General features: G+C 38.3%; 1 protein-coding gene across 2 annotated transcripts; it reads right to left on the reverse strand.

The window, feature by feature from the left end:
* Positions 1-1,200: 1,200 nt before the first annotated feature.
* Positions 1,201-17,737, reverse strand: LOC111260197 (neuronal-specific septin-3). Of its 2 annotated transcripts, none has more exons than XM_022832769.2 (7): positions 14,859-17,737; positions 8,215-8,379; positions 7,236-7,468; positions 6,825-6,998; positions 6,100-6,384; positions 5,763-5,953; positions 1,201-3,493 (listed from the first exon to the last, which is right to left on the reverse strand). In XM_022832769.2, the coding sequence occupies exons 1-7, from the start codon at positions 15,073-15,075 to the stop codon at positions 3,349-3,351; spliced, it is 1,410 nt and encodes a 469-aa protein (XP_022688504.1). In that variant the 5' UTR covers positions 15,076-17,737; the 3' UTR covers positions 1,201-3,348. The 2 variants fall into 2 exon arrangements, with proteins under 2 accessions (XP_022688504.1, XP_022688505.1); XM_022832770.2 differs by having other exon boundaries at positions 3,356-3,493; positions 5,867-5,953.
* Positions 17,738-17,752: the final 15 nt, after the last annotated feature.

Below are 17,752 nucleotides of genomic sequence, written 5' to 3' on the forward strand. Positions count from 1 at the left end.
CTTACTGTGGAGAATTAACCTTAAATAATTCCCTGATCGTGCGACTTCAGAAAATTATGTGAGCAGGAACCATTAGGAACTAATTAAAGAGGGGCTTTGACGGGTCGAAATCGAGCTCGGTAAGAGCCCGGTTGTGAGAACGTGAGAAACTGCCCATACGTCTGTAAAGTTGACCCAGTCTTACTCTGTCTTGTACTAGATTCAAATCTCGTCCTTTCCCACCCGGCCCCTTTACGCGTTGTCAAGTAACAGGAATAGCTACGCCAATGGCGTACGTTTAATCAATCCAGATTTTGTCACGTAGGCTGAGGAAATTATGTTTGCTGTGTATCAAGATCCTCATATGGTATACATATAACTATATACACAACATAATTCGTCAACGATAGCTAACTGATGCCTAACTCTATTCTCTCTAGACTTAACTCTAGACTTTTCAAAAATACTACCCCATCTAAGGAAATTTTATGGTTAAAAATTATGAGGCAAAATTTAGAGTGATTTAGTTAGTTTTCTAATTGCAAAGATTACTAGTGAAGCGGAATTCGTCGTCAGTTAAGACCACGTATTGTTTAATGCTTTCGCGTTAGTCTGACCTCAACCGAAAGTATAAATTCCTTTGATTTCCCGAAGGCGTCCGTACACTGTGCTGTCAGTTTTCTGCGGCTTCTGAAGAAACAGAGAAAAATTCTCATACGCCAAAATCCACAAAGAAAAATTATATAAAAAAAAAGTTTTAAACGCATACCAAATGGGACTGTTATCTTGATTCAAAAAGCTATTTATTGACGATGCGCGTCTAGCATAATTTTTAGAGGACCTCAATTCCACAAAAAAATTGGCTCCTGATACTTCCTGAAAAATAACAGAACTTCCCCATTACATTACTATTTTGCTCATATAAAAAAAATAATTCAAGTCTAAAATAGAAATTCGAATAATTTTAGCTTTTACTAAATGCAAGGTTGAACAGCTTTATAGCCTAGATTATAATATGCTCTATATAGCGCCTTTTGCTAAAACTTTAGAATATCGCGACATTCACGACTACTACTAAAGAGATACTCGCTAATTTAAAGTGGAAAGGTTTTAAATTTTTTTGCGAGTAGCTTAGGCAGGAAGTAACAAAATTCTGAAGTGAACAACGTTTCGTCAAACAAAGAAACCATTGATAGATTTCTCTGCAGAAAAATGCAAAAATTCAAACAGAAACCAATTTTATTGTAAATACAACTTGTAAAAAAAAAGAAACATATGTATATATAAATATATGCACGCTATTTTGCTTACTGGCATTAGATTTATTGTTTCCATACGTTTTTGCTGAGATCGTAGAAACTTCGATGCTCATTCTAGCTTAAATGTATGTATAAATTTATTTTTTCACATCATTCCTTCTTCTTTTTTTGTAATTACATTATGTTCATTACAGCTGCGTTTTATTTTTCCTCACGATATATTAGTTATCAAAGGTATGTGGCATATATAGCTGAAATTTCCTCTCAATATCCTTAAACTGTTTAGTAAATTTATTCTTCTGAATCGAATAAACATGCCTGGCGTAAAGATCGTTTGCACAGTTCCTTCGAACGTGATGAGCATGGCCTCTTGTGTTTTCTCTGATATTTACTTGTACAACGAGCTCTGTGTTCATCATGTATTGCCTTTTGTTTATATGCGCAGCTAAATAGAGACGTCACAGTGCGAAACATAAAAATGCTAAACTTCTTAATGTCAACAACGCACTAAACAAAAATCCAAAGCTTGCTGTTTTTCTGTCTCATCTAATGAGACTTCACAAACACAGATCAATTCATATAGCGTAAAAAACAAACAACAGAACGTTGTATTGTTAAAAATAATGGCACATATTTATAACGCACCTACTAAAAGCGAGGGATGTTCACACTGGCACGCTTATGGAATTCAAGACGGTGACAAAACACTGCGTGGCAATCTTGAATCAATTTAAGTGCGACGTTATTAATTTTGGCAAACAGATTCGGGTTGTGGCGTCGAAACAATGAAAAATGTCATAAATTAATATAGTTTTTTGACATCAACAACATCAGATTCCATTAAATAGCCTAACCATTTGCCATATCATGTTGTACTATCATCAACGCCAATTACACCTTCAAACAGTCCTTGCATAAATAAGGTTACAGCAAAAACAAATGAAAATAATAACTATAACTATCGCCATTGAAATAATGATAATAATACATCCACGACAAAACGTTTTCTCAGTTACCTCGTTACATTCTTATAGGGCACATTCTCAAAGCATTCACTGAACTCTTTTAGCAGAGCATTTGAGCGTATACGTAGAACTATTCACGTAGTTTTCGTATATCAAAGCTATGGTCTATTAATTTCTATCCGTTTAGAAAAACCACGGAAACTTTAATCTAGATTACCAAATTGCATTGAAAAATATTATAATGTTAACTCAGCCTCATTTAGGTTTATATAAAATCGGGGTCCCACTATCGGCAGTGTTCGTCCCTCAGTCGGGGAATCGTTTTCGTTCTGCGGCTGTCACCAGTAACAGAGATATCGCCTCAAACGGTTCACTATGTGCGCGTTAATACGGCTATATCTGCTGCTCACTCGGAGAAGCTGTTATATAGGCTTTTATCTACAAAATTCCTATATCGTAATTGGTTTCTCGAGGTAATTATTTTTTGAAGGTATTTGCAAATTTCACTTCTAAGCCACGACGGATAATATTTGAAAATGATAGTCGTAAAAACTGTGGATGAACAGAATACATATCTTCGTGTATAGCTAACTGCTTAAAGCCAGACAAAGGATGATGGCTAGTATTCATCTCACGCGAAAAACAGTTTCTTGAGTGGACTGCGTCCACTAGCTGAAAGATGTAAGGATTTTACACTTACACGCTCGTTTAGATGACCTTGTTATATCATATTCTACTATACTTTTTTGCAATTGCTGAATCTGCATCCTTTTAGTGATACTTGCCGCGTAGGTCTTCCTACAGATCGCTGTTTAATATCAGCCAATAATTATGATGAGTTCGCTTTTAAAGTTTAGTTTGACTTTTGTTTAGCTCTGTAACCGCTACAGATTCTCTGTACGTCAGCACGCTGAGAACGCGTAACTTCAATGCATAGAGGCTACGATTTAGCCTGGTTTGGGAAGAATCTACGTAGCTTGGGCGGTCCTTAGGAATGAGAATGTCTTTTCAACGGTTAGTTTTCGTTTCGTACACTAATGTCTTGAATTGACAATCACCAATAGATCCACATGACTTTTTTGTGTCTCTGTTTTTTGGGTCTAATTGTTGTAGGGCCCTCTCTCTTCAGTTATTATCTGTCCTTTTCATAATGTGGACTCATTGCAATGATCGAGGGAATTTCCATTGTGGTGCATTTTAAGAACAGGCTCGCCGCTCTTCAGCCTCTGATGGCGGAAGTTTTCGTAGTGGATAAAGTGTGTCTTTTCCACCAGATCGCCCATGTTACTCCTAAAAATCGAAACGGCAGAGATCATTTGTTAGCATAATTATTATTTAGATTATCTAAGCAATTAGCATAATAATATAGATAACTGTTAAGAATTTAACCATTTTTTCTAAGTACAGAGAGCACAGTGTTCGAACATCAAAAATGAGACCAAGTCCTTTTTTCATGAAAAAACTTAATAATAACAACAACTACACTAACACTATGAAATTCACAGCCCAGCAAGCTCGCTCGTGCGCAAGCAACGTATATCTGAAATTTAATTTGTTCTCATGTATCAACACGCATGAGAAAACAACTGAAATAAATTATAGATAGGTCTATAAATTGTACGTTTTTGTATAACTAAAACCGCTCTTATTGTATACAATTAAGAGCAAATAACTGGAATCAAGTAAGAAATTGAAAATGGCCTCCATGTCAATTCATAAATCGCAAGGAAGCGGTTGTTGATGCTTCGCCTGCGTTGCCTGCCCTCAAAGTCCCAATTTATGCTGCTCTAATTTACACTGTTTTAAGTTACTGGAACTATCCCAAGGGAAAGCTGTTCCACTACAATTAGTTACTACTTATAACACAGTAGTCTATCGTCACAAATCGACGGAGTGTATCATGCCAGTCACCGATTACTGGCCATTAACTTCCTCGCTAGTATGTACTTTGCTAGAACTGAGTCAGATAGTCGAACGATTTGTCTACCTTTTCTTTTTTTGGCTTTAGATTAAAAGGTAGGTAAAACCATGCGGTCTTTTTACGAAGAGTGGTACCAATTATTCTGCGCGGCCTATCGAGCACCAGATAACCACACTATATCCACGAGAAGGACAAGAAGGCTCCGTGAAGTCAAAAATGTTCAAACTAGAAGTACCAGTAATGTCGATGCTGCCGCTGCTGCTTTTAACGGTAACCAGGAACATACAGATAATAACAAGGGAATAATGCTAAAATATTCAAGTAAAAATATCAATTTAGATGCTGTTGTAGTTAATATTTGATACCGCCTAATTCATAAAAGAGTATGTATCTATACTGTAAGGCTGAACATTGCGTTTTGCAAACTGTAAAAGGTGAGTGAAAAATGCTCGTTACAGTTTGTTCCAGTAAACAAGAGGATTACTACTCAGCTTGTCGGTTAGATGATCAAATTATTACTGTCTTTACAATATCAGTAATACATAATGTCGAAGAACGCTTAGGACAATAAAAGAGAAAGTCGAAGGCACTTGACTTAACTCTTGCATCAACGATACTGATCAAGTGCATTTTGTCCTAAATCGAAGTGCGTCTGCTAACTGCCTATTACATGCGTCAACGCATAGCCTTTGCACGAAACCGTTATGCACGTTTCGTAACGAAATCGCCTTGTTTTATTTCAGCCTGCTTGCCGCTACGCAGACAAATGGTGATCAAGTATCACCTTGAGCCATGCTTAACTATACACTACAGCTTCTTTTGCCAAACAGAACACCCAAGAGTCGCTACTTAAGAAAGCAATGCCATGCAATCGTTTTAAGCAATGCAGACAATTTATGCCACTACGCTTACTAATCAATTACAAACTACTAGTATCCATTGTGAAATAATTAAGTAAAAAGAGCTTTATCCGGCATGAATCAATCATATAAATGTATAACAAAGCTTCTTCAAACCTAAAAAGTAGAGTCTTCAAAACTAATTTTTTTTTTTGTTGGGCAGGCTATTTAAATTCGTAAAATTTAATCATTACAAAAAAAAAACTCGAATACCCGAAATGGGTGGCTATACATCAAATTGGCCATACAGTATTGTGTGTCGTCATGGTGCATACGATACCACAGAAGAAGCCATCTGCTTTTTTAATTAGTTATGGGCATTGGCCAAATGTTAGTAAACATCAATTTAGTTAGAGAGTTAGGTTAGAAAGAATGCAGCAAATGATACACAAATGGCTTTACTTCCTTCTGTTCAGACGACATCACGATTATTATAAGCTAACAATTAGCAAAACAGCTCCAACATTTTCCTTGTCCTAAATGTTAGAAAACCACTAAAAAGCTAATGTAAATTGAAATTTTGCGAATCAGTAACGAAATCGAAATACTGTGTTAAGTCAACTGACTTCAGTTGCAAACCTCACTTTTTACTCAATGAATACTCTATGAATTCAGTCATACTTGTCTAATTCGTTTCGTATAATAGACTTAAAATCTTTCCGTGTACCATCTTATAAACTTCACTCACATCATACTATCTGCGCCGTAGGAGGAGTTCATTATTGAAAGTTAGACTCACTTAATTAGTAGATCTCTTAGTTGGGTAAATTCGCAATGTGCCTTATTCTCACATTCGATGACACCCCAACGAGTCGCCCTTCCAAACACAAATTTTCCACCTACTTCGTGTTGTGTAGTTGATCCAACGACACAGAACGGTACAATGTCTTTGCACATGACACCGCCCTCGTCCTCATCACCCAGATAGACCTGTGAATTATTTAGAAATCAACGAAGAAATTTATTACCGGAAATGCCGCATACCGTAACGCGTCTAATTTTTCCTTCTTCTATAATTGATGTAAGGCTTTTAGCAGGATATTAAAAGATATGTTGCTCAATTGTTGATAGTCTACCTGAATTTGATTCCTGATTAGATCCTCGGTAATGCTGTGCTTGAACTGCACACGTTCTTCCAAAGTAAGTGTATCGCTTTTGGCTATCACCGGAATGACGTTCGCGACGCGTGTAAGTCTTCGGAGACATTCGATGTCTAATTGTGAAAGGCGATGACCGGAAGGCTCGATGAAATAGAGGATCACATGAATGCGTGAGTCAGGAATAATTCGTTTTCGGACAACCTGACGCTCTTCTATCAGGTATCTTTCATACTGTTCCGATATATGTTGCATTATTGGCACCTGTCGAAAATAATGCGCATAAATTGTAGAAGCTGCTTTTCGGCATAAAACGTGTATAACAATTCGAAACTAGGCGCTCTTGCAAAAGCAGAACGAAAGCCAAATTCGGCTGCTTAGAAACGCGCCAAAGTGAAACAGCGATACCAGTTTTCGGTACCAGTAACGTTATAAACAAATATTTCGGTTACACATACTGTATATATTTAATCTTCATGTCAATCAAAGTTCTTCTATCGAATTTAAATTATTCGTTTATCTCAATTGTAATCCTAATATTTGTATTTATCTAATAATGACTAAATAGGTCTTTACAGCCAAAAAATTTTTTAAGGGAACAATAATGCGAAACTAATGAACGGGGATAACAGTTAGCTTAGTTGGCAATTTACCGTTTCAACTAAGATTCTTCTCTGATAGTTCTAGAATGCGCCGATACTCACCCAGCAATTTTGGTTGTTAAGATGATCGCCATAACCCGGAGTGTCAGTGACAGTAAGACGCACTTTCACGTTCTGTTCCTCAAGAACATGGGTCACAGCGTGGATTTCCGTTGTTCGAGGAAGATCTTCAATGCCCTCACCTTCCGTACTCTTCTGAGATGAACGACGCGATACCTAGCATAAACCACAACCGAAATATGTACATCATTAAGGTGAATTCAAAATAGGAGGCTAAATCTGGCTGAATTGTATATAATTGTATACCAGAAATAATTGTTTTCAAAGCTTGTCAAGCCGAGGACAATGCGCACCTATATCTATGTACAATTTATGCATGCGAATGTTCCTAAAATTGGAAGCCTATGGGTTCTTTCTGGGTGAGTCAACCTCTAACCTACATCAGCTACCAACCTTGGCTTTAAAGAGCGTATCGACAAGTGTACTTTTCCCCAAACCGCTCCGTCCGACCAACATCACGTTGAGATCAAAGCCCCTTTTAAGAAGCTTGCTTGTAATTTGATCGGGTAAATTGCCGAGGCCAATCAGGCCCCCTCCAATAGGTGTTTTCATGCCACCCCAATTGGATGTGTCGTGTGTAAGAGATTCCGTCATCACCGCAATAAAGTCGTCAGCACACAACAAACCTGAAAAATCATCCATGGAATACATCCTCATTCTAGTAACAAAGGAAAACAACACTTCCAAGTAGAATTTTCTTTTTTTTACGTCATATTTTTGAGTATTCACAGAAGTTGAGCGATATGTGATGTTATTTAATGGGTTTTTATTTAAGATTTTTTTGTCACGTCAGTGACTTAAATTAAGGTTCGCCACAAATATAAAAATAAATACATACCATGTAGATAAGGATTTCCTCTCAACATGAGCGCTGTCTTTCTTTTTCATTTCTACAGTAATCAATAATTGCCTCAATTATTGTACCACACACAATCACAAAGCAGCAAGCCTTCCATCCCTAGTTAGGCTAAATCAATACTGTGCTTTTTGCCTTTTGTTGCAGGCGTTACAATTAGGGACGTTTAATGATAAGTCAACCAGGTAAACCTACACAAACAGTATTGCTCAGTATTCGTATGACTTTATTAAGCCTTATAAGATAACAGAATAATTAGAATCACAAGTACGACGATTTTTTTTTATCGCAGTATTATTGACCTGAAGCTGACGAAAGCTCATCGATGCACATAACTGTAATATTTGTAAATTATGGCCATAACGAAAGCGTCGCTGATAAAGAACCTTTATAGACATTAGCGAAGGGAGAGCAGCAATTTATTCCGTGGCCGTAGTGTTTTAAGCGGCAATATTTGTAGCCCCTAGGCAACGATATTAACAAGTATTTTCTTTACCGGTATTTAGTGTTTCATACCTTCGTTGCATGTAGCGACGTGCTGCAATCGAACAATGAGAAGTTCCCTGAAATGGGGAACTAGAAAAATAGACGGAAATCGCCTCTCCAAAGCTTGGATGACGTTTGGAAAGGAGCACAGCGAGAACTGGTTGGGCGACGCTTCCTGAAACGTCTGTTGAAGACCTGTACGTAGCACAAACCACGAACGAGCGAAAAACAAACAAACGAAGGACGAAAAAGCGGTGGTTAATCGTGGCCCTGTCCAGAGATGACCATAAACAGATAAATCAAAAGAACAGACGTAAATTGTAACAAAGAAATACGTCTACGAAAACTGTTCTATTTTCAGTCGCTTCTCTTTCCTTAAATCTTAAAAGAAAATAATAGTGAAATTTAGAACAAAGAATCTAGTGAACAGCTTTCATTGGTCCTACTATTAGCCGCCACACATGGGTAAATAGCAAGAAACTGTGGTGCTCCTAATAAATGCTTTATTCTCCATTCGAATAATAGTAAAAAAATATTAATCACATTTGCCTATATACGACATCACGTTAAAAACGTGTCATAAATTAGTCGCTTTGTTGAAGTGAATTATCAATAGCGCACTTCTATTGCCCACAATAATTTTAAATGTACAACAACGATCCATGTTGTATATATAATGGCACCCGTTGTCACCAATATCAATTTAAGCTTTCATTCTGGGCACAAATCGTGTCTGTAAGGGATACAGGATTGCGCACCTTACGGGGAAAAAAACAGTGTCCGCCATACATTCTCTTTTCGCTCCAGCCACCAATAAAGGACAGACCGCAGTCTTCAGGGTATGCTAACCAGAAGCATAATATTACATACTACATTTTCATATCTTCGTTCAGAATAGGCAAAACAAAGTGCAGTAATTGAATCAACTGAAAGATTAAAGAAACTTGTTATTATTGAACAGTTTAATTGGAAACGCCACGAAAATTCTTCAGAGCAAGTTTGTATAAACACGATGTCAAATTGTTATGGAGACAGCCGCATTCGGTTCAGTATCACCGAGCTAAACATTGGAAAGCTTATGATTCACTGCATAAGCCAGGACCTTGTTTTCCATAATACTCAGTTGATATGTATACATTCATAGTTCTCGACCTTCAAAATAGAATAGGCATGGGTGATTTAACAGCCTGCTGATTTTAACGTGTTGTCCACTATACAGCTACATAAGCGATTAAGTCATCAGTAGCAAATATGATTTGTTTCAGTTTTTAAGAAAACTTGGTTAAAAAAATCGATGGACGTGTAACAGTTTGCCATTTAGATAGGAGTAAATTATTTTAACAATAAGTCGGTTTATTTATTTCTAATTTATGACGGTCACAAATTGGGTATTGCATCAGAGAAATACAATTTTGTAGCCAGTTTTAGATGCACTTAATCAACAGCACCAACTTATTAGAATTGAATGAAGTGTTTTGAAAACCGTTCTTCAGAAATTTATACATGATTTATTGCTACTCAAATCTGCCTTATTTGCCTTTACACATACAAGTCTCAATTGAATATGCGGCCATCCAAGCTACCATCAAGGATGCTGTTTTCTAACACTTTATGTGGAACCTTCGATTTCGCTTCGAAAAATTGCGTCGTTCTATCTGTTATGCACACGACCCTTTCCGTTACGATCTGGACGTTGAATGCCGTACCTTCGGGCTTGAGATCGATCGGGCCAACGGAAGTCCTCGCTCGAACTAACCACATCAAATATGTAACCTGGACTCCGTTAGTAAATACACTGTGGCTCGGAGAAAGGAACCCATGTGCTCAGCAAAACAGGTCGAACATATCATTGATCCGTCACACCGTTAGTCAAACAACCAGCACATCACTGATGCAAACAATAATCGTAATATTGTAGAATTTCTCTATAATTAATATAGATTAGCTCGCTCTGATGTATCAAGGGTACACATGTATTGCGTTACGGCTGGAATACAAATTTAAGTGGCTCGCTTTGAAGAAACCATTTATTTTCTTGATGTAGCTAACTTGTCTACTTTTATTCACTTAGAATCAATCTGTCACGAGTACTTTCGTTGAGACAAACGCCTCATGGTAATTTTTGCAAGTACAACTTAAATGTTCCAAGTTTTATGACCGGCATTAGTCATTACATCACACGCCTGGCTTGCTGTACGAAATGAAGTGTGTCTATGCCTGGATTCGGACCCAGACCACCATGTGTCCCTAAGATTAGCAAACAAGTATGTTACCCATTAGTCTGTCATGGAGGCTTGTTGGAGCCATCTAACGAAGATTGAAACAAGCCAAGGTTTTATCAAAATATCAAAATAAATGATACGTTTGAGGCGATTAAACCTGGGTGATTAAAAATTGGTATACAGACAGAATTATATGAAAGGTTACAGTTTCATAAATTCAAAAAATTATTATAAGGACCTACGTAAATCAATGTATGTTGCAACTTTCTAGACAATGCATGCCTTTTTCTATAAAACAAAAAGCCTGAGGATCATTTACAAAGATGTACTACTATTCGTTGAGGTTGTTGCAACCCCGTCCCGCCAAGCTATGGTAACTTAAAAGATTACAGCGAATTATAAAGCAGGGTTTTGCATGAAGAGTCAATGCAGTCTTAAGAGTAGAGAATAATATTATATACTTCATTACCGATCTGTTGTAACGAATTTCTTCACCGAATTTTAGACTTGTTTTATGGTATTTGGTAATTAATCAAATCATTATGCAACAGGAAGCTAAAACACCCTAAACTGGAATGAACAAGGAGTTAAGCAATATGTGTGACGAGTGTATACCAAATTGCAAGGTAGTGTAAACTCTGGAGTTATATGCATCCGTATTGTTCATGGAAAACTCAGCTCTAAAAAATTCCTTTACGTCACAGTATGTCGTGCTTCACGCGACAAAATTGCAATTGTACGTACCAGTTATTGATTTTTTCGCTTGCATATAATTTAAGTATTCAGTGTTGAACTCTATTTTCATTAATAAGCTTTGTTTACATGTTGTCTACTTCAACTTTCAGTTAAATTAAATTTCGAAAGCATTTGTACCTGACAAATTCAAGGCCACATATACACGTTAATTCATAGTATAACAGATAGAAAATGGAACTAAGAAAAAAATTATTATTTTACCCAATTAAATGATTACTACCCTAATTGTATTACGTCAGGTAAAGCTTGCTTTCCAATACTTCGATGTTCTTTGTGCTTGCTAGCGTATCATTATATAATAGCGACATAGTATGTATTCGTTTGTATTAGACACTTCGTTAAGTAAAGAAGATAACGTTTTCCTTAGCAAACAGACGAAAGTCTAATCAGGGAAAGACGCATATTTTTAAATTTAAAATTGCGGACTCCCGTTCTTACAGAATGTAATCTATCGATCAAAATGCAATGACAAAAGAAACAGTAATGCATGAAAATTAATTTTTGGGCCAGACTTAGGCTTCGTATTTTCATAGAAGGTGCGCTACTTTGCAGACATTTATTGGGCAGGTACACATGGTACGCAACGAAACGTGTTGAGTACAAGGAAAACCATAACAACCACTTACACAATACAAATCTACAAAGTGACTTTCGTTCGTTTTCCTAAAAAATTCTGGCGTGCTCAAAGAAATGTTTATTTTCGAATAGCTCCGATAGTCCTGAAAGATTCTGTTCGAAATAGCAAAAGCAGTAAACAGTGAACAGGTCCAAGCCGCTATAATCATTGATCCTCACTCCACTAATCAATGGTTCGAAATTTGCGGCTGCAGAATTCGCACTACCTGTGCATGGAATCCCAAGTGTACCTACCTAACCCAATTCAGAATTCGATGCAAAATGCCTGGCACCAGAACACTAAATGACCAAGTCGAACAATGCGTTGAGCAAACAACCGGAGAGACACCACCTCAGGGCACAATCGGAATCATACAAATCTCACACACAGGGATCGGCACACCGACTGAAGCAACTCGCTGTCAAACGCTCCGAATGGAAGATGGAGAAAGGGTGTAGAAAAAAAGGAGAAAGAAACTGGCGTTCGCCGCGCTCGGAGGGATTGGCAGCAGTAGTGGTTGTAGTAACCGAAATGGCGGGAAAGGGCAGGTAGGCGCTACTTGCATGAAGCGCGGCAAATCCAAATACGCATACAATGGAAATTTCAGTGGAAAACGACTAGCAATTTAGGCAAACGTTGGCATATATTGCGTAGAAATGCGGAACCACTGTAGATACAAACTCAGTTTTATGTCGACTGTTATTATTATTATTTAACAAATGTCTAGCATAAGGCAGCAATAGAATGTAGTGATGTTGGATACTGACGAAAAATTCGTTAAAAAATAAGCAGGGAAAAAACGTTGTGAGCTGCAATTAACAGCAGAGTAAAAACGAATAGATAGAGGGTATAGTGGTCCTAAGAACGAGCTATTCGCTTCAGTTTGCACTGTTGACGATTAATCATCAAGACATATGGCGCTTTACTCAGGAAATTCAATCGCATATTAAGTTGATGTAATGTGTACTGCGTGTAAGATTCAATCATAATGTTAAGAGTCAACTGCAAAAATACATGTAAGTAGATAGAGCCTGTACGTTTGTATTGAATATAGATATCCTGTTGCTATATAATAACAACATATATTCCATCATAAACCTTAAAGAAGATCTCTGTCCTTCTAAGGATTAGATCTTTAAGCGACACTTTGAAATGCCAGTCTCGATAACAAGTATCTAGTGACGATGTATGTTTGCCTATAGCTCGCTGAAGATATTATCTCTTTGGCAAATCGTATTGTCCCTGGGCTTGTCTAGTTCACAAGAAGGGTATACTCTTTAAATAAAGAAAATTATTTATATAAAAATGTCCGTCTGATTGTATCGTACGCTTTTGTTGCTAAAAACCATTCACTTCATAGAGTTGCTTATCTGTCATTGAATTTAACATCTACTACTATGCTGTAATTATATTTGTAGCAAGCTTTAGACTAAGGTGGTGTTATGCTACTTGAACCTAAACAATGAAGTTGTTATAAATTGAAATTAAAAGAAAAGTAATATAGATGTATTTTGTTCCATAACTTTTTTTTATTTATAAGGTTTTAACTAATGGAAGTTTTCGCTATAAGATTTCGCCAATAGTTTTCACTCAAATGTTAATTGCTAGGCTAGACTTTTGAGATTGGGATATCGGTTTACAACGGCAGAGGGAGTAGTTCCTTTGTATCATATAACCGCATAGAACCTTGCTGAATAAAAATGTACGGCTAATCATTCCAAACGAGAATTTGCCGGCAGCAATAACCTTAAATGAGCCTTAGGTATTGCGAACCGCCCCGAATTTTCGTGTTGACAAGACTGAATGCATTTCGAATTTTTGAAACGGGCTTCTAGAATTCACAACCTTATATCAAGTATAAAGTATAAATCGGCAGCTGGAGCACTTTAAAGATGCAATCGCCGATCCTAGATCCCACCCAACCGTGGGTGGGGTCTAGGATCTTTTCCAATTGCTGATATATGTTATGAATATCGGATTGGAGTTCTCGGAGAGTTCCTTTATTAATTGGCACATTTTCTGTCTTCTTAGCGAGTTCATGTTGTTTCTAACTTAACTTAGTACTTTCAAGATTGATTCTAACTAGCGGTTGAACTCTTTCTTCGTACATCGAACTCACAAATACCTTGCAAATAAATAACACTATAATGGCAAACATTAGTTCTCCAAGACATCACGTTTCTGAGAGCTTTACAGGTTCTAGTGAAAATGTTTATGAAGCTTGTAACAACCTATACTAAATGGACAGCATAAGAAGCATCAACATGTCGATATAACTGACAAAGTATAGGTATGAGAGTGTTTAAACTATTCATTGCTTATATCTGTACACTATTCGTTATTTCAACGGCTCGTATGCAATAGGGTCGATGCCATAGTAAAACCTCGCGTACAACTACGATGTCCAACAGATGTAGAAGTCGCGCAATTTCCGGAGACAAAAAAGTAATAAGATCTTTCTAAATCTGCTTCTTTCCCCCTTTCACTTTTGATCTTGAAGGCGCTTACAATAGCATATGAGATTTTTGTCTGCCTAAATTAGCTAACCATCAGATACGTAAATCAATTCACGGATAACATTGCGATACGACACGTTACGTCCTTATGTATATATATATATAGAATTCTCGTATCGATTGAAGTATTTAACGTTTTAGAAGACCATGCACCTACTTTTTTTTTGCAGAAGTACATTTGATTACGACGTAAAACCGATATCGGTTCGTAAAAAAATCAAAAAGCACAATATTCTACGAGCGAACAATACCAAGTAAAACAACGAAGCATTAAAATGATCCACCGACGTAAAAAGTAGGGTACGTGGACAGCAGTGACGCGCTTTTTATTGAACGCAAATAATCTTAGAAGTTAAGGTAAAAAGTTATATTGAACGCCAACCAAGCCACACATATGCCTATTTATTTAACGAGGTAATGTATTAGTGTTGTAGACACTAAACGTGAAAAATTGATGAATGTGAGATTTTAAAGGCAGACGTTACAGTGCGACCCAGTAAAGCACGTGTCATAAGATATAAATTTATATTTACAATATTGGTTTAAGGCCTTCCGCTCGCTCACCTTCCTTGACGCGATCAGGCAATTCCGGCCTAACAGTCGTTCGAATGGTAATCAGCTTTGCCGCCAACTGGTACGGCATTTTTGCTCTCCCTCCTTCCTCACCAGTGTGTCCTCCACTTCCCACACTTTGATCACTTTCGACGGTTTGGCGCAAAGCCACGGCGATCGTAGAAGCGGCCCAGTCAATGCGAATGGTTGGAGCTGACAGACTGGGCATGGGTACCAGCCATGACGCTAACTTGCTTTGAGGCCAGCTGCCGGTCTACGACTCTCCAAAAACTGCACCGCACGCCTACTCTATTTTAAACGCTTTATTTGTAAGTATTTATTCTTCAGAGAAGACGATTTAGATCGTAGCGTCACTGAGCTCGCACAAATAAATAACGAACCACTATACACGTCTTGAATATTCGAAACATCCGACCAAGTCTGGTTGCTCGGCAGAGAACTCCAGATGTGAACCACTTATAGCACCAGATACAATTAAGCCGTCTGGTTTGGTCGATGTTGATCGTGACACAACTGGTTTAATTCAATGTTCTCCTCTCAATAAATCCTTTGAAGCAAATGAAAGAATACGTGAATAAGCGTTCGACGCTGCTGATACCAAACGTGTAGGCCTGGGGCGAACCGAATATTTGTGTCAAGAAAAACACTAAACTCTATGACTCGTTTACAAGCGGCCGCGGTAGCGGTAATAGCATCCACTGCAAATACGCGTAATGCGGTAACTTAAACATGAACTTGAGTTATGACGGTTATAGACTATAGACAAGCGCCAGATAGCATTCTCATATTGCCATAAAGGTGTATATCGTATTCAGAGGACGCGCACAGGTCTGGTATTGTTGATCTGATTTGTATGGCTCAACGTAGTAGTTCTCGTTTATCGCGTCTGTGTGTGCCCGCTCGTCCGACGCTGTTGACTAGTATAGCTCGTCGTAGCTGCAGGTTTCTTGATAAGAGTAGCTCGTTTCCAGCGCTGCGCCAGCATCGACAGCAGTCGTAGATTGCGTATACGAGTATGGCTCTATGACTTCACCGCTATTGCCATTACCCTACGTCTAATGGTGTCAGCGCTTGGCTGTCGGAGGAACGAGAAAAAGCGGTATGATGAGGGACTGGCCCCCGCGAGATTTCGCCCGCTGCCGCCATCGCCCCTGCTCAAGCGTTCAGCAGAGATCGCTGAGTCATCTACCACGACAAGGCAGTAACTAATGGCAGCAGTCATAGGCTGGGTGAACGACAATAACATGCATTCCGGATGTACGCGAGACGTGAACATTTACTTTACTTTTCTGGAAACCTCTCTAGAAGTCTCAAGCATCGCTTTGTAGAAATGCTCGACAGCTACTCACATGATTCAACGAGATGTAATCTAAGCAAGTTACGAAACGAAAGATCGCATAAAAAAGTTTAAACAAATCCATCTTAGTCGGTTGTTATACTTCCATTCAAACGTTCGTGCCGTTTAACTGTTCGTTGGCGTAAGCCGATTTTGCTGAGGCATCAGTAGTAGAAAAGTTATGGCAGGCATGGCGTCATTACTGCGTCTTCGTTTCCGTCGCTTCGTGGTAGTCCCACTTCGTTTCTAAATCAACTTCAGCCAGTCACCCAGCAGCAGCCGTTTTAGAAACAATCAGACAGCAGTAACATCAGCAGTAGCAGCAGCATCACAGAAACGCCAGCGGCATTAAACAGAAATAGCGAATCGCAACGAGACTGGCTTTCAGTTTCAGCCCTATGTCCGTCAGCGAATTATCATCTCTCGTTAAGACCAATGTCACACGAGATAGACAGTGCGATCTGATCGTTCACGCATTTTCAAATAGATGTTTGCTAGTCTCCTCTACATACCGCGTATGGGCGTGAGTACGGGCTGCGACGACAACGACGGCGCTCACCCAGGCTCCGCTACACGAAAGCAATATACATGAAGTAGTGTAGACAAAGCGGCTGCAAGGGAACACGCACAACAATTACAAAAAAGTTAACGTTGCGCGATTGAGCTCTTCTTTTAACCGGTATATTCGAGCAACGATAGCTTCCATAGAAACAAAACAGGAGCGCGTGTGTCTTTTCATGGAAGATCGCCATCTAACGAATGCGGTTTCGCTATTAGCTCGTTCATTTGTATTCAGACATAGATGGTATAGGAAGCGCTCAGGCTGGTGAGCGGATCTCTAACTGATAATCGACGTAAGGCAAACACACTCACACCACTGACGAAGGCTGTCAGAAAACGCACGTATAAATAAGGGAACGTACGTTGACATACGTACGTATAAAAAGAACATAGGCATGTTCGAAATGAACAAGAAGGGTTCGCGTAGCGGGTAAGTTGCTATTAAACAGTAAAATACTGGCTATTTCAGCCTGGATGGATCGAAGCCATCAATTTTATAGGCAGTTATCCGCAGTAAGTTGGACCGCAGTAACTGGATGAAGAAACACAATTAACACGTGTTCCAAATAGATCAACTTGCAATATAGTTATAAACTTGCAATTACAAGGCGAAAAAAGCTTGTTTCGTATCTCAATTAGAATTAATAATAATGAGACAAGTTTGAAGTACGAGAGTTTGCATCAAAGAAATCTAAACATAACTATTTTAATTTCGTAAATCTTTGTCTTTGCGTTTTTGTAGACGCTTGGCCGCAACATTTCCTGTTATGGTGCTCACTAAACCGGGCGTAGGTATACTTTGCTTCATGTGAAACATTGTCCAATAACAGTACCGCACGTGAAATTCGAAAAATGGAGGCTGATAGAAGCTTTTTTTTTTTACCATATTACTCTGTTTAGTCTTCCTTAGCAGTTCTTGCCCGAAGCTAAGATTTTCAATAGGCATGTTCCTGATCTCGATTCCGTATAGCGCTTATGGGTACTAACC

Source organism: Varroa jacobsoni, unplaced genomic scaffold, assembly GCF_002532875.2.
Source record: "Varroa jacobsoni isolate VJ856 unplaced genomic scaffold, vjacob_1.0 scaffold_409, whole genome shotgun sequence".
NCBI classification, from domain to species: domain Eukaryota; kingdom Metazoa; phylum Arthropoda; class Arachnida; order Mesostigmata; family Varroidae; genus Varroa; species Varroa jacobsoni.

What these genes read in the sequence shown, in the direction of transcription:
- LOC111260197 (XM_022832769.2), bottom strand. Translation starts at nt 15,075, where the DNA reads ATGCCCAGTCTGTCAGCTCCAACCATTCGCATTGACTGGGCCGCTTCT. An exon ending in TAATCAGGAATCAAATTCAG is followed by an intron (nt 5,954 to 6,099) that starts GTAGACTATCAA and finishes AATAATTCACAG; the next exon opens with GTCTATCTGGGTGATGAGGA. An exon ending in CTAAGAGATCTACTAATTAA is followed by an intron (nt 3,494 to 5,762) that starts GTGAGTCTAACT and finishes TTCGATTTTTAG; the next exon opens with GAGTAACATGGGCGATCTGG.